The 25,734-nt window shown below is 47.3% G+C and overlaps 10 protein-coding genes across 10 annotated transcripts; 5 read left to right on the top strand and 5 right to left on the bottom strand.

Moving 5' to 3' along the window:
- Positions 1 to 242: 242 nt before the first annotated feature.
- Positions 243 to 959, bottom strand: BDV38DRAFT_231928 (uncharacterized protein). Its single transcript, XM_032052982.1, has one exon. It carries the CDS (start codon positions 771 to 773, stop codon positions 444 to 446), a length of 330 nt encoding a protein of 109 aa, XP_031919750.1. The 5' UTR covers positions 774 to 959; the 3' UTR covers positions 243 to 443.
- A 22-nt stretch (positions 960 to 981) lies between these two features.
- BDV38DRAFT_231927 (uncharacterized protein) lies at positions 982 to 1,467 on the bottom strand. Its single transcript, XM_032052981.1, has one exon. The coding sequence runs from the start codon at positions 1,395 to 1,397 to the stop codon at positions 1,068 to 1,070; it is 330 nt and encodes a 109-aa protein (XP_031919749.1). The 5' UTR covers positions 1,398 to 1,467; the 3' UTR covers positions 982 to 1,067.
- Positions 1,468 to 3,441: 1,974 nt separating this feature from the next.
- On the top strand, positions 3,442 to 4,130 carry BDV38DRAFT_1829 (DUF3759 domain-containing protein). Its single transcript, XM_032052113.1, has 3 exons — positions 3,442 to 3,621; positions 3,677 to 3,811; positions 3,861 to 4,130. The coding sequence occupies exons 1-3, from the start codon at positions 3,603 to 3,605 to the stop codon at positions 4,025 to 4,027; spliced, it is 321 nt and encodes a 106-aa protein (XP_031919748.1). The 5' UTR covers positions 3,442 to 3,602; the 3' UTR covers positions 4,028 to 4,130.
- A 1,904-nt stretch (positions 4,131 to 6,034) lies between these two features.
- Positions 6,035 to 7,106, bottom strand: BDV38DRAFT_276770 (aldo/keto reductase family protein; the record flags this gene model as incomplete). The annotated part of the gene is made up of 2 exons (XM_032058314.1): positions 6,035 to 6,984; positions 7,067 to 7,106. 2 exons carry the CDS (start codon positions 7,104 to 7,106, stop codon positions 6,035 to 6,037), a joined length of 990 nt encoding a protein of 329 aa, XP_031919747.1.
- A 3,711-nt stretch (positions 7,107 to 10,817) lies between these two features.
- Positions 10,818 to 11,961, top strand: BDV38DRAFT_276769 (GroES-like protein; the record flags this gene model as incomplete). Its single annotated transcript, XM_032058313.1, has 2 exons — positions 10,818 to 11,160; positions 11,234 to 11,961. The coding sequence occupies 2 exons, from the start codon at positions 10,818 to 10,820 to the stop codon at positions 11,959 to 11,961; spliced, it is 1,071 nt and encodes a 356-aa protein (XP_031919746.1).
- Positions 11,962 to 13,862: 1,901 nt separating this feature from the next.
- BDV38DRAFT_1804 (Alpha/Beta hydrolase protein) lies at positions 13,863 to 15,089 on the top strand. The gene has a single exon (XM_032052068.1). The coding sequence runs from the start codon at positions 13,949 to 13,951 to the stop codon at positions 14,999 to 15,001; it is 1,053 nt and encodes a 350-aa protein (XP_031919745.1). The 5' UTR covers positions 13,863 to 13,948; the 3' UTR covers positions 15,002 to 15,089.
- An 877-nt stretch (positions 15,090 to 15,966) lies between these two features.
- BDV38DRAFT_231921 (uncharacterized protein) lies at positions 15,967 to 16,192 on the bottom strand. The gene has a single exon (XM_032052980.1). It carries the CDS (start codon positions 16,173 to 16,175, stop codon positions 15,999 to 16,001), a length of 177 nt encoding a protein of 58 aa, XP_031919744.1. The 5' UTR covers positions 16,176 to 16,192; the 3' UTR covers positions 15,967 to 15,998.
- A 2,417-nt stretch (positions 16,193 to 18,609) lies between these two features.
- Positions 18,610 to 19,158, top strand: BDV38DRAFT_276766 (uncharacterized protein; the record flags this gene model as incomplete). Its single annotated transcript, XM_032058312.1, has 1 exon — positions 18,610 to 19,158. The coding sequence occupies one exon, from the start codon at positions 18,610 to 18,612 to the stop codon at positions 19,156 to 19,158; it is 549 nt and encodes a 182-aa protein (XP_031919743.1).
- A 541-nt stretch (positions 19,159 to 19,699) lies between these two features.
- BDV38DRAFT_276765 (zinc-binding alcohol dehydrogenase family protein) lies at positions 19,700 to 21,754 on the top strand (the record flags this gene model as incomplete). The annotated part of the gene is made up of 7 exons (XM_032058311.1): positions 19,700 to 19,800; positions 19,858 to 19,925; positions 19,978 to 20,479; positions 20,531 to 20,864; positions 21,399 to 21,463; positions 21,527 to 21,613; positions 21,664 to 21,754. The coding sequence occupies 7 exons, from the start codon at positions 19,700 to 19,702 to the stop codon at positions 21,752 to 21,754; spliced, it is 1,248 nt and encodes a 415-aa protein (XP_031919742.1).
- A 144-nt stretch (positions 21,755 to 21,898) lies between these two features.
- On the bottom strand, positions 21,899 to 24,825 carry BDV38DRAFT_1764 (putative membrane bound cation transporter). The gene is made up of 4 exons (XM_032052007.1): positions 24,624 to 24,825; positions 22,495 to 24,456; positions 22,256 to 22,442; positions 21,899 to 22,197 (listed from the first exon to the last, which is right to left on the bottom strand). Exons 1-4 carry the CDS (start codon positions 24,625 to 24,627, stop codon positions 22,134 to 22,136), a joined length of 2,217 nt encoding a protein of 738 aa, XP_031919741.1. The 5' UTR covers positions 24,628 to 24,825; the 3' UTR covers positions 21,899 to 22,133.
- Between the last annotated feature and the right edge of the window lie 909 nt (positions 24,826 to 25,734).

Genomic DNA, 25,734 nt, shown 5'->3' with positions numbered 1-25,734 from the left:
CAGTGACCCGGGGGATCGGGTTAAGCTACTCGTCACCTATGTGTCAAATAGATCTCTGTTTTGCTCATCGGTTGGAATGGTCGTTCGTTGTACATTTACTTCGCACTGGCTGTTGGCGCGTGTCCAGCTCTCTCGGTGATATAGTAGCTTGTCTGTCCGTTTGATCTGTTTCCTTGCATCTATGTGGTTAATTTCCGACTATGTTTCCCATGTCCATACCAGATAGCTAACCAGAGTTTTGATTTGCTCATCTTTGTATGTACGAAGTTTGGTAATTAGGACTGCGCCTTTGAATGACTGCATAACGATTCTATTTCTTCGTAATGACATGAGAGTCTAGCCTCTCCTTTGCTTCAAACATTCAATCACCTCCTTCTCATCCACAGTACGATTTCTCTCGGTCACCTTAATCAAAGATTCCATGACAATGACCTTCCTGCACTCTAAGGATGTCTCAATGGCACTCTTTCCGCATCGTTCCACGATGATCTCTGCCATCTGCTCTGTCGCCGGGAGGTCAGTTGAAAGGTGTCTCCGTCGTCATCTATCCCACAAAACAACTCAACGACTGCGTCACGGGCGGAGTTGTTGGGGCCTTCTGGGTCATAGGGATAATCCTGTATTATAGCCTCGGTAATCTCTGACCCTGCCTTTTTTAGGAAGGCAGCAAATACATCAAGTCTTGCCGAAAGGTCAAAATCAACGTCCGCCCAAGTCGCTTTCCAAAGCTCTTCAAGAAATGACCCTGACTGCCGTTCAAGGAGCAACGACATCAAGGCAATGTCGTACAGATATCTGTGGCCGCATATCCGGGAATACAGACATTATCTCGACCCCCGACATTGAGTTTCCCATCGAGAATTTCAGCACAGATTGACTGAGCGTGTTACTCGAATCTGTCGTTCTTCACGAAGGAAATCTTGCTCCCATAAGGTCTCTAAGATCTTGGTCAATTTGGCCTTGCCAGCCTTGCGATGGTCCATTAGTTGTAATATAGACAGGTCAGTCTCTTGGTCCAGGGGTAGCCTTTTGCTCAGCAGCAACTGGAAAACATCTAGCTAACCTTTCTAAGCAGCCAGGGTGAAGAGTTCTTTCCCCTGACAAGTTAGTAGGGGGTCAGCACCTTGGGCAACTAGAGTGTTGACTGTGTCAGCCAAGCCTAAGATAGTTGCCCTCTCAATTGGTGGCTGGCACTCTAGGAGCGCTTTACTCCAATGGCTATCCTGATGTTTATCATCGCTGTCAGCCCCATGCACCCAGTTAAAGTAGACATTCGACTCCGTAAAGAGGCGGTCGATCTTCGCTTGTATTCCAAAACGTGATTGATGGATGTCCACTGCGGCAGACAAGTGTGTGTTCCAGTACCTGGTTGCGTATAGGAACGCAGGCAGCTTCATCGCATCTACCCCAGTCAGAACTTCAGTCTGGGCAAGAAGAGAATCTACCGTCTTTTCAGCGACGTCTGTGTCCCTCAGTCACCGTAAATTGGCATTTGTGATGGTGACTCTCCCTTTCTTGACAATAAGGATCTCCTGCACCGAGAAGTGGGCCACCCGTATCTTATTATCAAATACACTGACAAGGGATGTCGTGCATATTCTGACAACATCTTCAGGGAACGGGAGACCGACCATCTCTGACTCTACGTGACAAATGAGGCGCGTAGTCATGCATGTAGGGTATTAAATCTCGCAGAATTAGCCCGTTATGGGCTAGCCTTTCTCTACCATGAATCGTATTTAGTCTTGATGTTGATCTAGATTTTGAACAGTGATAAGGATGTTGGCTGCGACGCGGTCAGAAATTATTATATCCCACTGACTTAGGGTAGGGCGACTACTCGTAGGAGGTGACTTTGCTACAGTTAAAGTGATAATAGTAATAATTACGTGAACGGATCCTCTTTGACCCATTTGAGTGGTCTGAAGCTAGAGCATTGAATTGTATGTCCCAGTCTCAGATGCAGCTATTGTATGTAAAAGAAGAGTGACTATCTTACCATGTCTTATCTGATGAACCGTCATAATGCAACTTGACAGACAGGGAATGATTAATCCAATCTACAACCTTACGTATGGGACATCGTGGAATATAGTAGTATTATGATTGTCTCACCTCCATTTTCCCTTTCATTACGGCAAGTTTCCGCCGAGTTTATTCCCGATACGCCATGATGGGATCCGGAATATATTTTTTGTATGACTATACAGAACCAATGGGTGTGATTGAGAAAAAGCTGATTGAGGAGCGAGAAAACTCTTCAACAGCTAGCTACGTGGCCTGTATATACATACACTATCGCCAGTAGCGCTGGACACATCTATATACAAACATATACCAACATATCCATGACTCAAAAACGAGGCGGCTAAATCTAGCCTAGCTATCAAGTGGGTTGCATAGCCACAAACTGTACAGCCACAATGACGTAGCATGCGCACAGCCTCATTCAACCACCCCTCATTTCCTCGTTGTTTCCATACTTTTTCTATCTTAGGGGCCATGTGAAGCTGGATATGGGTATCCGAACCTCTCAAAATTTCACTGTCGATACTAACCGGGAAGAAGAAAACTGCACTCAACAACCTCTCCCATTCAGTGAATATGAGTTATACACACAACCAAATATACCTTCGTCGTAATAAGGATATATATGCATCTTAATGCATCATGCAGAGTGTCAGTTAAAACACAGTTTATCACTGCATTTATCCCTGACCATGCGTCCTCAATCACATGACATCTTGTATCGGGGGATTGTTCTATGGAGGACTTTGTGCTTCCAAAACAACAAGTATCCACATCTGTTGAAAGGGGGAGCTACTGGAATCCCTCTTCCTAGGTTGAGTTACTTTAATCTACGCCGTATCAATAGGATTGTTGTGGGGAGAAATTGTTTTGGAAGAAACAACAGCTCTAGTCCTAACTAGGCAACATCAACAATCTCGGACCCGAATCGTGGAACCCGGAACCTACATCCACATTGATTTAACACGATCTAGCAAAACCTCCCATCACTCAGCTGCCCCTCGTCTCATCGAGTATGGTAAGGTGTGAGAAGATTGCGTTGATCCTTGTCGGTGTGTTTTGTATATGTATATCGTATCCTTTTACGAATTTTGCCAGTCGTATACAAAATATAATAGGACCACCTTTGCCACAAGTGGTGCTGATGGGTCCACTTTCGATCTCTAAGCGAGCCGCTAGACAGAGATCAACACGATCTTTTCCCACCCTATCTCGATGCCCCCTCCCTGAAGCCTCCCCTAAGCTTCCCCTAAGCATCATGGCGCCGACTAATGGGGCTTAAGCTCCCCCGATAGTAACCAAACACCGTTTCACAGCGCCACAGCCCCCCCCACCGACCCGCCATCGCGACTTCGGCTTTCACCAAAGCTTAGCCTATCATCTCGAGTACACGTGTCGACTAATTGCATAATGGCAACAGCAGAAGAGACCATCAGCTCAGCTCAGCCCCTGACCGGGAGGGGCAACACGGGACTGCGAAAAGAATATAAATATCTCCCCTGATTCGGTGTTGCAGACACAAACAAACACTCTACCTCTCTCTACATCCTTCAACTCAAACCACATCATTCAAAATGGTCAACATTCCTTTCGGTATGTCTTTGCCATTTTTTCACCCTGTCTAACCAATAAGTACTGACGTGACCAGCCGAGTTCCACGAGAACGCCTACAATCAGGTCCAGGAGTCCCAGGGCCACGAGAACCATCTCACCCACGACCTCATTGGTGGAGCTGCTGGCTACGAGGCCATCAAGATGTTCAACGATTACCAGGCCAAGAACGGTATGATGTCCTCATCCCAAAGACCTCATCATAATCTAATTTCATACAGGCAAGGTCGTTGAGCATGCCCAGGCCAAGGAGATCATCGGTGGCTTCGCTGCCGCCGCCCTTACCGGTCTCTTCGAGACCAAGGGTCTCGACCAGATTGACAAGCTCAAGGCCCAGCACGAGGCTAAGAAGCACGCTGAAGAGGCTATCCGCCCCCACTACGAGTAAGAGGGTTTCGTTAGACATTCTCTCTTGATATGATCTCAATGAATTAAAGAACAAATTACTTCAAATCTGATGACCTGTAGAACAACCGTACGGCGAGGGAAGTAAACCGTAGCTTTATTCCGTAATTGACTACAGAATGCAAAAGATTCATTCGATGGATACACAATTCTTGGGTGGATGAGGTCCTCAGCTGAACTCAGGGGCGGTGTGGGGTAATTTTGTGTATGGGATCCACAACAGCCATCCATGGATCCGTTTTGGATATACGCGGCATCAATGCCACCTTGACCTGCCGACAATTATGTTGCCATTGGCCTCATAATGTGATTCAGGAATATTATGAGTCAGAAGGATGATATATTACCGCCGTGATTTTAGTGAGTAGTAGTTGCTTGTGCTGCTGTTGAACATAAAAGAGGGGTAGGGTACATCTAAGTCACGGCTCACCAGGTACCCGCAGGAAGCGTGACCGCCATTTGGCATCAAGGGACCAAAGTCTTCTTAGAAGGACGGTCACCGTTGAATTAAGTGTCCAAAATGACATATCATTTTAAGACGTTCAACAATGGCCTCATAAAAGGCGATTTGACGACCCGGCATCAACCTTCAATATCTCTCTGACATGAATTATGTACACATAGGTTGCAAGCCCGAGACACACCCGAAGATTCTCCGGCTTGAAACTAGGGCTGAACTGCAGAGCTATGACATCACGGCTAGAGGATACTCCCCATCAGAGATCATCCCTTTCTTGGCCCACACGGTCTTAACTATTCGATACTTAATATAACTTTAGTAAAGTATACAAAATACTATATATAACCTGTTTAAATACTTAATAATAGAATTGTAGTAATTTAATAAATTACTTTTAGCGTTGCTATCGGGTCGGGCTCGGGGCGAGATTTTCGGGGAACCCGATCAACTATACAAATAATCTACGAATCTGGGCATACCAGCGTTTTTAAATCAATTAGAAATTTAGGTATCGCAACAGACTATATATTAGTGGGATAGTTAAAATAGTAAATAACATCAGGCGTCAGTTCTTGTCTAATTAAACCCAGAACCGTGGACCAATGAGAAATTTCGAAGCTGAAAATATATGCTGTAGATTGCTTGCTTTACTTCTCTCCGCTGCACAATAAATTAGACACGTTTTTCAAGCCCCCGTTTTATATAAAGATAAAAAAAAATGCCAATACGAACTAGCAAGATGGGCACAAGGCAACCGACAATAACTGTAGCATTTACAATATTGTTAGCGCTAGCCAGAGAACTATCTAAGCTCCAGATGTATGACCAAGGACCACCGTATTGTCGCTGATGCACACACATGTCGCCCGATACTGCAGTGGAAGCCAAATCGAGTTCTGCCTGTTGCGACTGATCCATTTCTCATGCATGAATATTTCGTTGCCAGAAAACTCGGAGGCTCTATTGTTCAAGGAGACTGAGCCATGTTTGGAGTGTAGACGGTAGCCATCAACCGAACATGAGAGGGCTGTCACTGATAAATTAGATCGATGGTTCTCTCTCTGTGTACCTGTGGCCGTGTCCCAAAACCGGATTGACTCATCATAGGAAGCTGGCGCGACCGTGCGTCCGTCCGGCGAGAAGGCGAAATTAGGATGAATCTGACTTTCAATATCACTATTCCATGCGTTGATAGCCGATATGTTCAACCCATGGTGTGCCTTCTTCAACCACGTTTCTGAGTATATCGACTGAGTTACAGCTTATAACCCAGAAAGGCCAGGGCGCGAAGCGTTACGCTTAATGGTGTGAATGTGCAAAAACGTACCTCCAATCACTTGCTTAATATACTCAGCTTCAGGTCTGGCGACACTGGGAAAATGTAGAAGAAGAGGATGGGGATGAAGACGTTCAGTTTCCGTCTTTAGTCGCCAGGAAAAATTACACAATCTATAGGTAGATATACATGGGTTTCTGCCTTTTACCAAACTCAATTTGCGCCTCTATCAAATTGAAAAGACAGCTTCGAAATCAATGCCAGTAGATAAGTTGATTGCCGCGGATAGTCTCGTAGCCTTTGTCTAAGGCATCGACGATCTCCTGCGGAAGTGGCCCCCCAGCCAGAGCCTTGAGATTCTCATCCAGCTGCTCCACACTGCTCGACCCAATAACAACCCCATCACCGTATTCCTCTTTGAGCTCTGAGTGGTGTGACAACCACCGAAGGGCACACTCCACTTCCGAAAGCCCGTGCTGCTTGGCCAAAGGTCTCAGGACCTCCAAGGCATCAAAGTACACATCATGGTAGTAGCGCCGACGCGTGTGGTTTCCTGATGCCGACACGGGGTCGAACCGGCCCCCAGAAACCGCACCCGGCTTGTCGCGGGAGTATCGAGCAGTTAACATGCCTGCAGCCAAGGGGTTAAAGCAGTAGAATGCTATGCCATGATGTCGTAGGCACCGCAGGAGTTCTGGCTCGACCGCCCGATGGAACGCATTGTATATGCCCTGACATACACTCGGCTTAACCCAGCCGTTGTGGTCGCAGATGTCACAGATCATAGCCACCTCCCATGACTGGTAGTTACTGATGCCCAGCTTGTCGAAGTGTCCCTCTTGGTGCAACTTATTCACTTCCCTCAGGGTCTCTTCAAAAGGGACGGTTCGGTCAGGGCTGTGCAGATACCAGATGTGGATCTTAGAGACTCTGAGTGCTTTAAGGCTTTCCATCAGCCCGATCCGAAGGTCGCGGGGAGAGTGGTGGTAAGCAGTTGTCGCTGAGGCCATGGACGGGTTGGCGGCTGATGGGAATAGCTTGGTATCCAACGCGAGTGAAGATAGTCCCATCTGGCCTAGAAATTCTTCCGATGATCCGTTCCCGTAGATTCGAGCTGTATCTATGTCTTTATGGCCATAACTTCTGAAGAGGTCAACCATCCGACGAGCTTGCTCGATGTCGTGGACCCTGGTGCGGCCGTCGCCTGTACATCAAATAAATTGTGCTGGTTAGTGCATTGACGGGATGATTCAACTGGATTGGCGAGGGGGACTGGAGCGCTTTACCGGGTTCGCCAATATTCATAGCTCCAAAAATGACTTTCATTGTGGGCGGATGTAGATGGTGCCTCGAATTAATGATGCAACTAGCAACGTTTATCTCTATGTGTACATAGATAGAGCTTAGGAGTATGAACAGATGAACGGCGCCAGTGTGCTAGTCTGAACACTTTATACTTGGGTGCTAATGTTGAACTCATCCCGCTCTGTCATTGATTACGCGCTTGTAGTGGGTCTAACCATCATGCGGGGCTACGATGTCCTACTACTGGGACTACTCTAAGCATGGACAGAGATAACGAGTCGTGACCTTACACGGGGTTACCAGCATCTCCGGTGACCAACGGTGGAGATAGCCAAAGATGGTTTGTAAGTTTATATTACAGAGTCCAGAAGCACACACTTGCGTCGTAACCCAACAGTTTCTGATTACACCCAGGTCAGTCATATTTCCAATATCAGGCCAAACGTGCTAGAAATGCTACTTTTGGACCACGAAGCTGAACTAATCTACACCATTACTGCGGTGGGTACGTTAAAGATGGCCCCTCCTTTTCAGGCGCTTCTCTCCCCGGGCATTGTCCAGAAGCCCATGAGATCGCGGCAGAACTGGGAATCATCCATGTCATTCTCATTCCGAATGAGATTGTCTCTTAAGTACGCGAAGGGAAAGAAGTCTAATCAAGGATGATGAGGCTGGCTGTCTTGCAGTTTTGTTGGGCGCAGGGTGAAGAGTAGATTGGGCCCGCGGGGGAGAGGGCCCACTGATACCAAAGCGCGAGAGAGCATCGTCCGTCATCCACTCCTGACTGTATCCCAGCCCCGCGATATTACGTACAAACGCACGAAATACATTCAACTTGGCCAATGTGAGAAGGTGATCGACCTGGGGGAGCCGGCATAGCTCTGATATGGCCCCCGCCTCGAAGACGGCTAATAGCCGGTAGAGATGAGGATGGGGTAGCACACAACTGGAACGATTTGACGCCATTAGTCCCGAGAGCTTCGAGGCCTCATCGGTCGAAAGCATGGATAGTAATCGTGTAAGGTCGGGAGGTAGATAGGGCTGCTGAGTCTGCATCGGTTGATTGGGGCCAGTCCCAGACCCGCTACTACTTGGGCTTCGTGCTGCTGCAAGGCGCGTTTCTCTGCCAGAAGAGCAGCTTCGTTCTTTATCTGCTGCCGTTCGCCTGATGCAGAAGACGTCACGTAAATATCGTCGGCTTATTTTAAGAATGTGGATACCCATATGCATTGCGATTGAGACTTACGCCATGTTTCTTGATTCAGACGGTTTTGGCGCCTGCGCCACTCCTTCCTGTCCTTCTCTTCATATTGAATCGGACAGTTACCACCGATACTTTCAATCCGTTCTTCCGGGGCTTTCACGATGATGCTGAACATTCGTGAATACTGGGCTGATGCCTCAGATGAGAGGAAATGAGCCAGACGACGGGGGTTTGTTAGGTAGAAGGTGCTTTGGCTGAGGCTATAAGTGGGTGGCGGCTTGGCCTCTGAAAGATACTGGAGATAAGTGGATGTAAAACACCTTCAGCCGTAGACACCATTAGGCCCCTTAAATCCGGAGAAAATGAAGACCCCATTGATTTGTGGCAGTTGATCAATCGCAATGCCGGGTTTAGCGGCTTGGTTAAAACGTGCCCGTTGCGAAAACAACGCAAAATGAGGATGTGTAAGGTAATGACTATGAATGACTTGGGGAGCTATTCTTTTTTATCAATCCAATTATATTCCAAGCAGATAGTCCGTAGTCTGTTAGAAGACGGGCAGAAGACCCACCATTAGCGCGTAATCAATATCTCCACTCTCTGGCACCCGAAATATCCAATAGAATACTCTTACAGTGATCTTTAGCGGCTGCCTCCAGTGTTGTGATGAAATTGCCTCTTTTCGACACCCTTTCACAATCGACCAAAGTCTTCTAGCGATGTTTGATGATGCAATGAAACCCCACCAGAGTTACAGAGTGAAGTCCATTCTAGGCCAACATATGTAGGTCTGGGCATCAAACTCGTCTATTACCGGCCATTTTCTGAAAGCTTATTGACCAAAAGATTACGTGGTCTGGTCTCTTTGCAAAGTAATTTTGCCCCCAGGCTTGCATGACAGTCGATGTTCCAGTAACTGTGAAGGCCTACGCAACCCCTTCATACAAATATCACTAGGACTCAACTAAGTATCTGACTCGTTTTGGGACTAGCTTATCTCTGAGCTGTTCCAACTGCTCACTCGTCCCTGGTTCCACTTTACACAGCCTCTACGATTCTTGGATAGTCGACGTTAGGTGGCTCGGTGGCTCAAGCTGCAAAGCAATTGATTTCTTGGATATTACAACCTGTCTGAATCGGTATGACTCGAAGATAAGTTTTGAAGAATCGGCACCATCGGGTATCTGGAAGGCTATTAGCGGCTCGCCTAGATCGGACTACAAGGTTCGAGGTAGTATCTCTCAAATCTGATTCTGCAGAGTGGACTGGCCACTGGTCCTTTGGCCCCGACTTAAGTCTATCGATATTCAGTAATCTCCAGACTTTCGTTAAGAGCTACAGCGGCGGCACTCAGGAGCCCAGCTCACCATAGCCTTATACACCTGAATAGACAAGGATACCAGAAGTGAAGATGGGTAGGGGGCGTGTTCGCCTCTAAGTCTGACTGCGGAGTTTGGGTTAAATCCGGTTGCTGACGCCCTAATGGCGGGTCTGTACCTTAGTCCGTCCAAGTGATCCGCATGTCAATATCTGCTTCATTCCACTTCGCTAGTGTGACCAAGTCTGGGGATACAGGTCTACCCAGCGATTGTGACAGAGCCACAATGATCAGGCCCTATTTACAAGGCTCTCCGGCATGCAATTTATGGGTATACCCATTACGATTCCAGAAGTAATTTGAGGCATCGCCTTGTTTCCGTCTCCCGGATCTAGTCCCAAACGCCCTTGCTTGCAGAATGCCATCACTCCTGCCAATAGTCCCTTTCGTTCACTACGCTCAACATGAATACTCCTGACGGGTATCAGACCCTCTCTCCACAGAGGCGTAGCCGTGTTTGCGTTGTGAAAACAGTATTGTCTACTCTTGCAGGCGGAATATTGTCGTCATATCTGTGATAACGATTCGAAGAAACACAGAGAGAAATCCAGATCGCTAAACTCATATCTACCGTGATTTCCCATATCCCTGACGTATTTGCTTTAGTCCCACCGGCCGAAACAATTGCGGTGTGATGATGGGGCGATCGACAATCTTGTGAGAAAGGCCATCAAGACCATAGACCCGCTGATTAATAGCCTAGCTGTGTTGACCCTGAGAGACTCCTAGCAGCCTTGAGCACCGCTCACCCAAATGTACTAAATTCCTTTATCTAGCTATAACGACGTTCTCACTCAGTAAACACCATACCACTGTACTATAAGAATTGGATGAAATCGTACAATGGACTGGGTTTCACTGTGAAAGCTTCACAGTTAGCAGCAGGACTTTTCCACAGGAAAATGCAGGGACGTTGTAAGCAGCTTGCATTAGCGTATGGCGCTCATGTAAATACGATTAATGGAAATACGAATTTCGTGGCTCGGCATGACGCGTCTGGAAATTCGCTAATCGCTTGACCCTTCAGACTTTAACGACATCAGTGCGTGTATAGATAAATTAGTCGGTACCACGTTGTATAGAACATTTTTGGACAAAATTTCTTTGTGCCACCATTGTAGAGCCCGGTTAGAATTCGATATATACGACTATGCAGTCTGTCATGCGTGCAGTTGCCCTGGCTGGCGCGTTCAACATCACCATCATTGATGTGCCCAAGCCGACCATCATAAATTCAACCGATGCCGTTGTTCGCATCGCGGCAACTGCCATTTGTGGTAGCGACCTACACAGATACCACCAGAATTCAGCTTCGCCAGAGAACCCCCAGCAGATCGGCCACGAGGCCATTGGCTACATAGAAGAAGTTGGAGACTCCGTTGAGGTACTAAAGGCTGGCGATTGGGTCGTCATTCCCTTCGCGTTTGACAATGGTCACTACCAATATGGACCCCTGATTGATGCGCCCGCGGCGTCATCTACGGGTATGCAAGGTTAGTTTGTCTAATCCGGTGATCTTTGCTCCACTACGGCACATATTAATATAGTCTCTCCTCCGCTCTGCAGCCGAGTATGCGCGCATCCCGTATGCGGATGACTCTCTTATGCCTGTGCCCATCAACGCTAGCACAAATACATCCACCATTCATGACTATCTCTTCATGTCCGACATCCTTGCAACGGGCTGGGCAGCGCTTGACTTTGCCGGTCAGGAACCCGGAGATACGGTTGCAGTTTTCGGTGCCGGACCTGTAGGGCAAATGGCTATCCTTTCTGCCGGAGTGCGCGGTGCGTCCAAGATCTACGTCGTAGACCACGTGCAAGACCGTCTGGACCTCGCCGCCGCCCACGGTGCCATTCCGGTTAACTTTGCGTTGGAGGACCCGGTGGAGGCTCTACGCCGCTTCGAGCCGGCTGGCGTTACGCGCGTCGTCGACTGTGTTGGTTACGAGGCCGAAGATGCGCAGGGAAATGTAAACAGTAGCATTGTGCTACACCAGGCTGGACAGGTAGTGGCACCACAGGGCGGTATTGGCGTCGTCGGAGTTTACGGGAGCGGAAACCAAGAGCAGACGATTGACATCAAGCCACTTTTCATGAATAATTTCTCAGTGCGTGGAGGCGTCTCATCGCCGCTGGACCTTGGCACTCAAATGCTCAATCTCATCACCACCGGCAAACTGCGCCCGGGCTCCATCGTGAGTGCCGTTATCGGAATCGAAGAGGCTCCCGAGTACTACGCGCGGTTCGACCGTCGCGAAGAAACGAAAGTCGTTATTGAATTTCCTTTTTGAAAGGATATTCTATATCGCCAGTCACCTAGGAGTTGGTAGATTTCCCATACTAATCGCCACCCGGGGTTTCTGGAGTCAAAGGGAATTGTTACTTGGACCTCACGTTAGACCTACATAAGGAAGCGAAGTGAATCATCCATTGATCTGACTTGAAATACGCTAGTAAAGCTGTTGTAGATACAATCTATAGTCTTACATTAAAGGACGAAGCCTAGTATATTATAGGTAGTGTAAAAGATATTGCCAGGGCCTAATATTTTGAATGGCCAAAGGCCTATATAATTCTCAACCTATGATTTAGAATATCCTTGAGTTACTTATATATCCTATTACTGTTCTAACTAGAGTTGGCATCGGGTCAGGTTCGGCTCCAAATTCTAGGACCGGGTCCTGACCCGGCTCCGGGGTGGGGTTTCCGGGGAACCCAATCAACTGTAATAGTAAGAAATTGTTGATTGTTCGATTGTTCTACTGTTCTACTTGTGGGGTCTTAGCTATGTGACTATCTAATAAAGGCGCTCGCAGGCCCTAGGCTACACCAGGAACCCGCGGCCAATGTTAAATCATTTCTCGTATCCCGTGGCGGAGTTTGTTTGTGGGAGAAACTTGGCCAAGCTCCTTCCTACGCTTTCGGATTTGCGTTGCGTGCAAAATGACAAACGTCCGTTAGAGGATCTTCGACATTCCCTCCCGGGTCGAATGTTTGACTTTACCCACCTGGTCAAGAGCGACTGGCAAATTGGCCAACCCCTGGTCCGAAGGACACCATATGACACCTCAGTCAACAACCCCTCCAAGCCAGACCGGGGGTCTTTACCCGGCAACAGAGCTCGTCAAAAAAATGCAAAACTCCGACTAAACTCTCGGTGAATCCTAGCATCCTATCTAGAGCAAGCGTATCCTACCTCGTCAGAACGCCCGTAGCTAGCACAGCACAGGGTCCAGGCTGGTGTAAATACGCATACGCGACTGGACCGCCCTCACCCAGCTGGATCGCCGCAGCTCCATACCCCCATGCAAGAAAGGCTTTTAACTGTGTATCGTCCGCGCCCCCACCCAGCCAGACAGTGGTGGTGGTAGAGTTGAAAGGATTTGTTGCGCGGTACCTCCCTGGACCATCCTTAGAAGACGCTATTGACATTTCAGCGGGTGACTGTTGACCCTGGTGAGACGAAAGAAATTGTCCTGGAACCCTCTCGAAGTGACTTCGCATATTATGACGAAGTAAGCGAGAACTGTGTTTTTAGGACAGGAGGGTATCTCGTTCACGTTGGGACGTCAGTGTTTGATATCGCTAACACCAGATGTGTTTATATTCCCAGGAAATTGGAGTTTGCGCCTTAAACCAACCTCTTCTCAAAGTCTTGAGGCTTGAAATAGTAAACTATGCAAATCACAGGATACTAGGCTTTTCGGTTTCCCCTGAATATAACACAGTGAAGTTCAGCTGAAGTTCAAGTACTAGATTGGTCAGGTTGCGTCCAATTCCCTTCTATTCCTATATAAGCAGATGTATACCTACTAAGATCGGAATATCTACTCAAAAGGGTCAAGTGTGCTGACGGTCTAACAAGGATTAGCAAGGAGCTAGTAATGTCCAGTGCTTATAAGGGCACCCAACCTCCCCCGTATATGCAGCTAAGCGGGGTTTGTAACATTATTACCTTCTAGCGGTGATAAAAATAGAAACACGATCACAGGGATGGAAGGAGGAAGAATTGAATCGACCGCTAGCGTTGATAGGGCTTATATTCCCAGTGAAGTACCTGGTCTATCCCATACCCTGGATAATTTTGTTTGCCTTAGTGGTATAATACGTTGCCTGGTGATTATCGGGTGGGTGTGCCGCACGTTCCTATTCCGATAGCTACCGTCTAGTTCATCGCCGAAAGGTCAGGGTCCATATTCATTACAGTCCCAAAGCAGGGGATCTTGTTTTCACGAATCTTTGCCGGTCTATGAAATCTCGATTAAAGCTATTCTACACATGTTACGAATTGCGTGTGTGATCGCTTCCGCTGCACTAGCAGCGGCTGCATCCCTGCATATCGAAGGCCACCGCAACGGACCTCTTATCTTACAAGATGCGGGCGACTTCTTCGTGGGTGGTCGCGAAGTGAAAACTTTAGTGAATACCGGTGACCGCTCGAACCCTTTATTTGATTATCCTGCGGAAGACTGGATCTCGGTGGACCAAATGTACGTGGAGTATCAAATTCCGATGAATGGATCCAACCACCTCCCATACATTCTTGTCCACGGCTGCTGCCTCAGCGGGAAAACATACCAGGATACGCCCGACGGTCGCATGGGTTGGGCCGAATACCTTGTGCGAAAAGGCCACCCCGTCTATGTGCCCGATCAGACGTCTCGAGCTCGCTCCGGCTTTGACCCGACCATTTTCAATCAAGTTCAGCTTGGAGAGGTGGCCCCGTCGGCCCTACCGAAAGTCGAGATTGTCGGTCGCGAGCGTGCCTGGGATCTCTTCCGCTTCGGATACACTTACCCCCAGGTTTTCCCAGGCCTGCAATTTCCCATCGAGGCCATGGCACAACTCTCCAAGCAAGTAATTCCCGACCTGAACGCCCTGCTACCAGTTTCGAATCCCACATACGCCAACCTGGCGAGCTTAGCCAGTAAGGTACACGGTGCGGTGCTGGTCGGACACTCGGAGTCTGCGTTCTTCCCCTTCTATGCAGCCCTGAACAATTCTTCGGCTGTCAAGGGCATCGTTTCGATCGAGGGACAATGTCCCACGCTCACAGACGAGGAGATAGCTGTGCTGGCGACAATCCCTACATTGTTTGTTTATGGCGATTACCTTGATCAAGCTAAGGTTTCTCGCAAACTCTGGCCACAGTCACTTCAGGGCTGTCAGACTGTTGTGGATCGGCTCACTGCTGCCGGGGGAAAGGCTTTTATGGCGGAGCTACCGAAACTGGGCATTTACGGGAATAGTCATATGATGATGCAGGATAAGAATAATCTCCAGATTGCGGATTTGATCATGGATTGGATGGAAAAGAATGTATATAACTGAGCTTGAACTCTGTTATCTTGCAAATTATTGAATATATTGACCTACCAAATTAGACCATCATGTCAAATGGCTTTTGGTCAAGTGAGAAATATCGTCGCGTAGCTACACAATGTCCATAAACCGTAACCAGATTCTCACCAACCTTAGCAATATAGAACACAAAAAAGAGATAATATTACATTGCGTAACCGCCCCAAGAAATCCCCAACGTATATGCACCAGCCACCAGTCTTACTACGTCGGGTATTACAGACCTGTACCCGACAGTTAGTGACACCTTTGGTTCACGTTCGTGGGGACGCTGTGAACTAGTTGGCAGGTGCATATCCATGCCCGGCTCTGTCTCACCTTCCGTGATGGAGCCTAGCTTTGTGAACCAACCCTTCAATACATTGTTGAACGGCAATTGGGGGCACGAGATGAACATCTTCAATGACATGCACTATGGACTGAGATAATTGGTTTATGAAACACAACGGCTCAATTGAAGGCCAATGATGTCCACTACAACCACTCAGCTTCCTTCCTGACAACTGTTTTTGTTTTTCTGGGCCAATTACCGAGGCCCTAGTGGCTTAATGTATTTGACAGACATCAATATAGTTTTATTGTGAATGTATTACAGTATTTAATAGGATGAAATTACCGTTTCATATTTACATTATATTTAAGAAGCCAGCTTTTCAGTCGGAATGGCCTCAGGTGCCAGACCAAAGCCATACGTATAAATTAGTCAAAATACCATCGCTCTCCCTTTGCTCAACATCAGGTCCTGGGTACTGACACACCATAGTTTGGTCTTGTAAAACAATAAGCGTTGAAAGTTCTATACATAGTAGCGGCAGTTAACTTACTGACGGACCTTGGAAAGACAAGTCCATGAATCACACGCTGTTAATTCGAATCAACTCCAAAAAATAATGTTTATCAAGTAGGTCTTGATTGCAGATGATCTAACGTATGCTGCGCTTTAAGCCCAAGGGCCAGGTAGATCCGATCAACTAGGTGGACGCAAGTTATATTTACGTATATCGGAATCCTCAGACTCAAAAGGTCGAACACCTATCACACTCATCATGGATACCAGGGACAGCAACGCAAACAGCGCCCAACATCTGTTCAAGCATCGAGTTCTGAGTTCGTAGCGTATCCTGCAGTTGACTGATTTTCGCATTCTGCCTTTCGATCTCCTCGATGACCAGACCAGATACATCAAAACATGAGCCAAGACCGAGAATAATCGTGGCATGAAACATGAAATTAACCAACCTATTTAAAGCACTACTGCATATTCCCTCAACCTGCACCCGTATCTCTATAACAGTTTGGAGATCGCTGTTCACCTTGTCTCTTTGCTGGAGAAAATAATTTCTTCTGAACAGCCGTCGTAATGACCATGGCAGCCATGCGCAATCGGCAGCCTCTGCTAATAATGGTGGTGATGCACTATCTCTGATAATATCGACAGCTTCTTGTAGCGTGAATCTCAAACTGCACCTGACAGATTCGGGGATTCTGTCTTTGGACCCTATTAACACCAACTCTTGGATTCGTTCCAAAGATTTAGACTCCCCTCTCAAGCGGTCGATTAACTTATCGATTTCCGCATCGACAGCAATTCGCTCTTTCACTTGGAACACAATCGTAATAAACACTGCGTATGCAAGTGTGACAATTCCGATGATGCTCCCGGTCGTCGAGAGGGGACTATCGGCACAAGAAAGCACCGTCACACAGGTATTGTTGCCTGACATAGTTTAGGAAAATATGATAGTGGAGACTCGGAAAAGAACATTGGAAGAAGAGAAAAAGATGAAAATTACGAACGGAGAGAATCAGCATTAAATAGCTTTTGCGGATAGCTCTCGTCTCAGCCTCGTTGTTTTAGCGCGCGCGCGATACCTAGACTATGGCTTTCTATTCTTGTACGATATCTTTCAAGATATTCCTGCGGGCGGTGGCAGCGCGGCAAAAAACACTCTGCCATTGGCGAAAGGCAGCAGGCTCAAATTGGGTGCGTCTCCCGTGATACTTCAGTCCAGATGTGCGATACGGCTGAAGACACAGTCCGCGGTGTTGCTTTGGGCTCCTACAAAGTGTCTTGGTCTTCGATGTCGTGACTAGGAATATGAGAGGGTGCAACATGTAGAGGATGAGCAGTTGAAAATGTTGGAATATTGGCCATGTTCGTAAGACGCAATCTTTCTTTTCTATTTTTTTATTCAATAACAGTGCTCAGTGAGATAGATTGTGTAGAAGTGGATATATTGCCACTAACCGCACTCAATACCCTTCCAGAGCTTTCTAATAATGTCAAAGAATATCCCCAGCCCAAGATATTAGAAACCAGTCTACTCCGTATTGTATTTGCAACAGTACTTTTATAGCAGATTACTAACAGATCATTTCAGTGAAACGGGTGTAGTTCTGGGCAAATCACCTTTCGCTCTCAAACCAGGTGCCTCCAGGGCATTGGCCCTATACCTGGAGAGTAACCACTGATGAGTCTTGACTGCCCGATTAACTTGTCTTTGAGACTTTTGCCATTGATAATCTGCCCGACAGTTGGGCGGGCATCATTGGGGCCTCTAGTGAATTAATGAACTTCAGCGTCTCGGGGACACATGGCTGATATGATGAACCCAGGGAGGGGAGATCATAAGTATAGTTTCCGTGACTATACTCGCATAACATGAATTTAGAAAACGGACTATTATATCAGTGCAGATGTTCATCTAGATATGATGGCCAGACTTTTGTAAACGGTGGAAGCGTAGAGTCTTATTTCCGGCTAAGTCCGGGCGGCGAAATTCTGGGTTATAGACCCGCTACGACACTCTCCACTAGGTCAACCTACGGACGAATTGTAATCAGTATATAGAACTCCAAACGGAGTTAAATTACTGTGGTCTCCGTGGAATCCATTGGACCCGTTTTCTTTTCACGAGAGCTTGCTGTCAGCGGTTGATTCTCGACGCATTCCTGCTGGTGGAAATTTCCAAGTAGAAGGAACTAGTTTTTTACAATGTTCGCTGTAGGCCCGTAGTCCTTGGAGGCAATTCCTTCCCTTAAGGCCGGTTAAGGCCGAACTCTGCCCGCTTATATACAGTATAGGTAAAATCGGTGATGGAGGCCTTTCACCTGTAGTGTTTCACTCTCTTTCCTTTTCTTTTCGCTATCCCTAAAACTGCTGCCTGAACGGGTCATCCAAAATCTCTTCACATATCATGCAGTCGTTCCAATTCACGCTTCCCAATAATGGCACCGTGAAAGGTGTGCATTCCATACCACCATCTTCAGCGGCGTCTCTTAAATACCGTCCTTTGATCGTGGGTCTTCATGGAGGATGCTATGACCATGGCTACTTTGACGCCATTCCCAAATGTTCTGCCTCCTTAGCAAGTGTTGCTTTTGGAGTGCCATTTGTATCAATTGATCGTCCTTCGTATGGCGGAACGAGTTCTGTTCTCCCTATTCCCGATGGGTCCGACTTTTTTGTACAGTCCGGTCTTTTGCTACATCATCAAATCCTGCCCACACTCTGGCACAAGATTGGCGTGCCAAGCCAATGCAATTGTATTGTCCTATTATCCCACAGTTTAGGGGTAATGCCAGGCATTGTTACTGCAGTTTTACATGCGCAAGATAAGACGCCGTTGTACCCTCTTGGGGGGTTAATTGCAAGTGGCATGGGTAACAAGCAGTCCTTACCTACGACTAATGGATCCCCTTCGCATCTTCCTGTGGACAATGACTATGCACTCTTCCCTCTGAGCGCAAAAGACAACATAATGTTCAAACCAGGGACGTTTGACCCGGAGATTTTGGAGCATAGTGAGCGCCTTAACGCGCCATACCCGCTCTCCGAAGTATCACAGTTTGCGGCGCTGTGGCTCCCTATCTGGAAGCAGAAGTGGGCGGCGCATGTTCTAGCACCTGTGATGTTTGCTCTTGTGGAGGATGACCCATTCTTTGTGGCTACTGAACAGGAAATTGAAACCTGCGTACGGGCCTTTAAGAACAGTGCCCGTGTGGATGGAAGCCTGATTCCAGGCGCGCCTCATTGTGTGGAACTTAGCCATTGGTCGCAAGGCTGGTATGCTCGATGTTTTGGATTCGCCATGGAATGTGCTGCCGGTTTTGCTAGCTCTACCTAGGTCGTCAAGTGTAACGCATGTAGGCGTTAGCATATGCTTCCATGCTGTAAATTATTAATAGAATTGTTAGTATTGTTATGAACTATGGAAAATCTATACCACCCTTTATACTCTACATTACATGCCATTATTGTATTCGCAATTATAGTACACTGGGCCTTTGATATTCTAACGAGACTGCCCTAATTATACCAATGTTGCGCCTAGCATTTAGTCAAGAAAGCCGGGACAGTAGCCTAGAATTCTTGTTCTCTATGTATTAAGTGTATCAACAATTACGTATTGTCACTCGCAGGGAAAAATCATAAACATAGAATTCAACAAAAGGCTGAGTATCACCCGAGCGTTGTTGTAGAACCTTGGGAGTATCTCGGGTAACATCATCATAACATCATTCGGTAAGCCGATCAAGAAACCACTCGCCATATCAATACACCCTTAAATCCTTGGTCTAACTGAATCTCCAACTTCAGACCTTCGCAATTCCCATTCTAGCAGCCGTCAAAATTTGAATATATTGTCTCTTCGGCAACTACCAGCCATGAACGCCGTCGGAGTCGAACAGTACGGCTCCATAGACAACTTGACATGTCGGAAGATTCCGAAGCCGGATAAGCCACAGGGGAAGGAACTGCTTATCAAGTGAGATTTATCTAGGTACTCACTTATGGTCGGAAAGTCAGCTCACAAACGTGTTAGGGTACAAGCTGCCGCTGTCAATCCAATCGATACCAAAGTTAGGAACGGAACATATGATGACGCACCAGGTACTATCACTTCCCTGATGGCCAGGATAATACACTAATCCAGTGTGTCAAGACTATTATAAATTCGTTCCTCGCCCATTCCATATCATGGGATATGACGGCGCCGGGATAGTTGAAGAGGTTGGCCCAGAATGTACCAGATTCAAGCCCGGTGACGAAGTTTTCTATGTCTCGTCTCCGACAAAACAAGGAGTGTACTCTGAATACCAATTAGTCTCGGACGTCACCGTCGGGCATAAACCGAAATCACTGGATTTTGTCGAGGCTGCCGCGATGCCACTGACATACGGAACAGCTTATGAGTCCTTAATAGACCGACTGGAGATCAAAAAGGGAGAAAAAGCCGGGATTCTGATAATTAATGGCGCCGGTGGTGTAGGAGCCATGGCATCGCAAATCGCGCGATGGGTACTTGATTTACCTGTCGTGATTACCACGGCATCGCGACCGGAGACGATTGATTTCACGAAGAAAATGGGTGCCACGCATGTTATCAACCATCGGGAGGATTTGAAAAAGCAGATTGATGAGCTTCGGCTTGATGTGCCTATCAAGTGAGCAGTTGCTCATTGTTTGAACCGGTTGTATGCTAATTCTTGAGACAGATATGTCTATATTACCCATTCCACGGCACAGTACCTGAGGGTTTGTTCGGATATCATTGCGCCAATGGGGAAAGTATGCTCTATCGTTCAATCTGCCGATATGAACATGTACGGCACTCAGTTTATGTCTAAGTCTCTAGCTTTCGTCTGGTGTTGGCTTGGATCGAGGATGTACCATGGCGTTGAGACCGATCAAGGGGAAATGCTGGAAAAGCTTTCTGCTTATATTGACGCAGGCAAGATTAAGTGCCACTTGACCCGGCGGCTACAATTGAATCTTGAAGGAATCAAAGAAGCACATAGGATCCTTGAATCTGGGAAAGCCATTGGAAAGGTCGGGCTTGGTTTATCCGAAAGTGGATGGACTTAAGTCTTCTTGAAGCTCGGAGTACTGTGTCGCTTCTCATGACGTTTACCTTGTTATTTCTGCGTATTCCAGTTTGTTACCTAGAATCTGTGTGCGTTTTATATGATAAATCTCTATATAAATATGCAAACTAGCACATGTATTCAACACGCGGACCTGCTTACACTCAATAAAGGCCCCCTATGACCACAATGAGAGTATATTCCTGGATGCGACTTTATCGTTCTGAGATTTATCCCAATGTATAGCTCTAGCCGAAGTATTTGGACATGCGATATCCAGGCGCTAGCCATGGATGATGTCATCAGCATAGCCTTGCCGCATCCTAAATCATGAACCCCGCCATCTACATATAATTTCCACTACACAGACAAAGAAACAAACATTGCCTAGATAAAACTCTCACGAAGCAAAATTAAACGGAGAAATGCGCCGGTTTGTCAGTCATCATCCACTCATTCCACCATCCCACCAAATCAGAATACACTAACATCCCCACAGACAATCCTAATCCGCTACAACTCGGTCGAAGCATATCAGCAACATGGAAGCACCATGGAGCAAATGTATTTTTGATCGTCGACACCTTCAATCTACCTTTCATTTGATAGGCTTATTCGGAAGTACAGGACCAAAGACAAATTCGCCGAGAAGGGAGCCACGGAGCAGACTTTATTCATCTCTACGAAGAGCATGCCTCCTATACATACTACTTCGTATGTTAAAGTCTTTGTTAAGTCCACCTATCCATACTAATAATGCGTAGATTTGTCGCCCCGGAGAATGTCTCCGTTGATGACCTGAAGGGAGTACAGTTTCCCGAAGGTGTGCATGTTGATATTCATCAGGAGGATTGATCGTCAAACCTTGTTGGAATGGGTGGGTATATAGTGTTCATGAGTCTAGGACTACGGCCGTGGACTGGAATTATACAATTGTGTTGTGAAGTGGTAAACTCTAATCCGAAGACCAGATACAGAGAGCCCTTATAATGATAGATAACTAGTATAAGTAGAAGAAAAAGATGCCCAGAAACCGCAAGGTGCTTGGACACCCATAATTCATTCTGGTAGTGCCATCCAGCCCGAGAAGAATAAACGTATGTACCGTTTCATCCAAGCCGTTTCTCCTACCATGGTACATAATAACTATTACATTTAACGTCGTATTGGGGTAGAAAGTAGGAGATTATTCCAACGGTATCCATTAGCATCAACCGTCGGAGATTGCGTGTAGCTAATGCCCAGCAGTAGCAACATCGCTAGATTGACTAGCAGGGGGATAGAAAAACGCAGCAACACTGTACGAAAGGTTAGTCTTGAACGGAGTAGCATGCAGTACGAGGTTAATGAACATACCCAATAATCACATAGGCGGCAATCAGAAGAGCGCCTTCCAGATAGTTACTGCGACCATCCAACACTAAGAAGTTCACCACAAACGCAGTGACAAAAAGAGAAATGGTCTCAAATAGAGTGAAGTACAAGGACATGTCTTTGTCCATGCACCAGCCGAGAATGACCACCAGAGGGGTGACAAAAATGGCTGTCGAGCGTTAGTTATACATCTCTTTTAAAATAGATTCAACAAAACATACCGATTTGAATACTACTACCAACGGAGACACCGATGGACAAATCCATCTTGTTCTTGGTAGCCACACTAACAGCAGTAACGTGTTCCGCGGCATTACCAACAATGGGGAGAATGATTAGACCGATAAAGGCCTCACTGACAGATGAGCTTTCGATCATCTCGGGGATTGCATCCACTAGAAATTCGGCACAGACAGCGACCAAGCCAGTAGAGAGAAGCAACATGACAACCGCAGCGGTGCGTGACATTTCCGGTTCTTGATGTTCCGGAGCCGGTTGGAGCGTCTGCGGGTTGACAGCAGTGGGTATTCTGGCAGCGCCACGGGCGAATTGAACCGCATTTCCGACAGGTGGAGGGCGATTGATTCGAGACGGGAGAGAATTGGTACGTCGGAGACCGTTGAGATTTCCAGATGGATCATCCCGTACGTTGTACGGGGCTTGGGAGTTCGAGAACACAGTGTTTGACAACAGGGATGGGATAGCAGGACGGAATGGTGAGCGTCGCTTAGGAGAATCTAGGTCCTGTGGGTCCTTCTGTAATCCATTCGGTTCCAGAGGAGGTTCTGACAAGTAAGCCTTCAAGGATGGACGGGCATTGGTGGCATTGTCCGTCGCAGCCGCCTCATTTGCCTTTTCCGCAAGTTTCTGTTGCTTCCGCATCTCACGTCGTTTGGCCTTGAGTTCTTTCTTCGAAAGCTTCACTGCACTGGACTCCTGACCGAAGTCCCGGAAATGGGGTTCGAATTGGTGCGTATCATGGTCTGCCTCGTAGCGAGGATCGTCACCGAAATCAATAGCACAGGATGCGGGGTCCTCCGTAGGGATCGATGTTGAGCGATGAACAGAGTCGGGCGTCTCGCTGCTTCCCGTAGATGGCATTTCCGACAGAGCCTGCTTCTGGAACGATGGAGTGGAAGCGGTGCCCTTGGAGCTAGTGCTCGATTTTCGATGTCTGCGGTATTTCATCGCTTTCTTGATACGCTTAGCAGTGGTCCATGAGGTAGTCGTATCGTCGGATTCGTCCGACGAACTGCTGGAGGAATCTGAAGAATGGTTCATAAAATCGGCCAGAACGCCAGGGTGCGATTCCTCGTCAATGATCTGCTGTGGGATACTGGCATATAGATAGGAGTGAGACTTGAGTTGAAAGACAATGTAGAGGACGTAAACCAGAAGCAACACCACACTAGTTCCGCGGCTGACTTTCAAGGTATATTTATCAGCGGCTGCGTTATCCGACCACGAGGCGTGGAAAGCGGTCGGCAAAAGCAAACTCATGACACTCAAGCTGAGAAGGCATGCACTCATTTGAGTGACAGTGCTATTGTAGATTTGTTCCTGGAAACGAAGACCTCCCAGGAGGAAGGCCATTCCCATGATAAGCAGCAGGTTTGCTAAAATGGAACCTAACAAGGAGGCCTGAACCACTCGAATTTCATCCTTGACGAGCGCGATAATAAAGATAATTAGCTCTACTGCATTTCCGAAAGTGACGTTGATGAGAGCACCGATGGTGTCTCCCAAACGACTAGCGACACATTCGGTAGCATGGCTCAATAAACCGGCCAGGGGAATGATGGCGACGGCATTCATGGCAAAGATCAGTGCCGGGCTTAACCCGACAGCCTTAACGGCAATGCCAACAGGCACGAATACGAGCAGAACATTGACCCAGCTGTGACAGAGGGCGTGCTTCGTATGTCTGGCGAACCGGATGCTGCCATCTTTCATACGGACAAAAAGTCCTCGGTTGGGGGTAGACTGTTGTTCCCCATCGGATTTTTCAGGATTCGACCCTGGACTTGCCAGGGTCTCAGCGGGTTCAGTCACTTGTCCATGTTCTTTGCAGGTTGTGGGCACCCCAGCGGTGGGTTGGGGACCGAGCGTGCTAGAGGGAGTTTGAGTCTCAGGAGCAGAATCACGAGAGGACGCGTGAGCTTTCGCCCACGATTGAATCCGGTCTGGAGGTCGCATCAAATCGTCAGTCAAGAAGCCACCAAAGATGATATTCGACCCAGTGGGGGGTAGAGGGAGCAAATTGACTGCTTTGAAGCTGGCGGCCAGCTCTTATCCAGAACGGGCAAAGCAGATAAGAGTGGAGTAAGGAGTGGAGCAACGGTCAACTTACGCATGTATTTCAGGACCAGAGATCGGTGGTCACAGGGGCAGGGGACTAGGTAGAATCCCTAGGCAGTAATTGCAGATATTGCTGAATAGAAATTCAGAAAATGGAAACAGAGGAATGGAAAGAATCGGACAAGCTTCAGGGGATTCCCCGGAGATTTGCCTCAGTTTTAAGAGGCCCTTGGCGGCAAGTGCTTAGTAGCTAATGATGTTTGCCAAGACGGAATGATCATCGCAATGCGAAACTAATTGGATCCATGGACCAGAAAGTCGTTAAAAATAATTTCACAGCTGGAATGGTTGGGAAAAGGACACTGCGCCACGTCGGTTGTTCATAGTCGGCCCTATGAGAGACAGTTTTGAACGATCGGGTATTCTGTCATAGTCATTGGCTTATCTCCGAGATGTCATCTATCAGTAAGATGGCAACCAGTTCCGTCTTCCATGGTTGCGGTCATCATCCATCCCGAATCCGCCCTGACGCTGTACCGGTGAATTCCCAACTTTTGAGAAGTGCAAGTTACGCACGATGACGGTGGGTTTTTCCATTCGATGCCTATGTAAGGGGGCGTTCATTGTTGTCATTCATGGCTCTCCCTGTAGGGTGAACCTAAGATAAAAATAATAATTAATTAAATTATTTTTTCCTAAAAAAATATTAAATAAAAAAGGAAGGGAAAAAAGTAGGGCAAGAGAGGTCAGTGGGGAATGACGCCTCACTCTGCCATGTCGATCTCTGACGGTGATTGGTGGAATTGATGTCAGGGGCTCAGAGACCAGTTCTCGGAGCAGATGCGCCGAAGCCCCGACTGCTCCAGTTGTATCGTCCATTACGCATTGCGACCGTTCTGGTCCGCCCATTATGTCATAGGTACGGGTATGGTATGGTAAATGAGCAGGGTTCCCCCGTTATCTGCTGTGTCATGCTGATTCCGTCTTGCATGGTAAAGTATGATGCTCTCCCTCTACTACGTAGGCAGTCATTCCCAGATAAACGTAGTATTCCATCACATTTCCGGAATGTTGAGAAAGGATCCGATACTAGGCATCCATTTCTTTCCATAGTGTTCGAACGAACAGAATATACGTATGTTACTCAAGTTGGAATGGCAAAT

Source organism: Aspergillus pseudotamarii (genome assembly GCF_009193445.1).
Source record: "Aspergillus pseudotamarii strain CBS 117625 unplaced genomic scaffold BDV38scaffold_1, whole genome shotgun sequence".
Taxonomy (NCBI): domain Eukaryota; kingdom Fungi; phylum Ascomycota; class Eurotiomycetes; order Eurotiales; family Aspergillaceae; genus Aspergillus; species Aspergillus pseudotamarii.
The sequence above is the reverse complement of the archived record's forward strand: the minus strand, read 5'-3'. Positions and strand labels throughout refer to the sequence as shown.

What these genes read in the sequence shown, in the direction of transcription:
- BDV38DRAFT_231928 (XM_032052982.1), bottom strand. Translation starts at nt 773, where the DNA reads ATGTCGTTGCTCCTTGAACGGCAGTCAGGGTCATTTCTTGAAGAGCTT.
- BDV38DRAFT_231927 (XM_032052981.1), bottom strand. Translation starts at nt 1,397, where the DNA reads ATGAAGCTGCCTGCGTTCCTATACGCAACCAGGTACTGGAACACACAC.
- BDV38DRAFT_1829 (XM_032052113.1), top strand. An exon ending in CGATTACCAGGCCAAGAACG is followed by an intron (nt 3,812 to 3,860) that starts GTATGATGTCCT and finishes AATTTCATACAG; the next exon opens with GCAAGGTCGTTGAGCATGCC.
- BDV38DRAFT_1804 (XM_032052068.1), top strand. Translation starts at nt 13,949, where the DNA reads ATGTTACGAATTGCGTGTGTGATCGCTTCCGCTGCACTAGCAGCGGCT.
- BDV38DRAFT_231921 (XM_032052980.1), bottom strand. Translation starts at nt 16,175, where the DNA reads ATGCGAAAATCAGTCAACTGCAGGATACGCTACGAACTCAGAACTCGA.
- BDV38DRAFT_1764 (XM_032052007.1), bottom strand. An exon ending in TGGTAGTAGTATTCAAATCG is followed by an intron (nt 22,443 to 22,494) that starts GTATGTTTTGTT and finishes AACGCTCGACAG; the next exon opens with CCATTTTTGTCACCCCTCTG. An exon ending in GCCGCCTATGTGATTATTGG is followed by an intron (nt 22,198 to 22,255) that starts GTATGTTCATTA and finishes CCTTTCGTACAG; the next exon opens with TGTTGCTGCGTTTTTCTATC.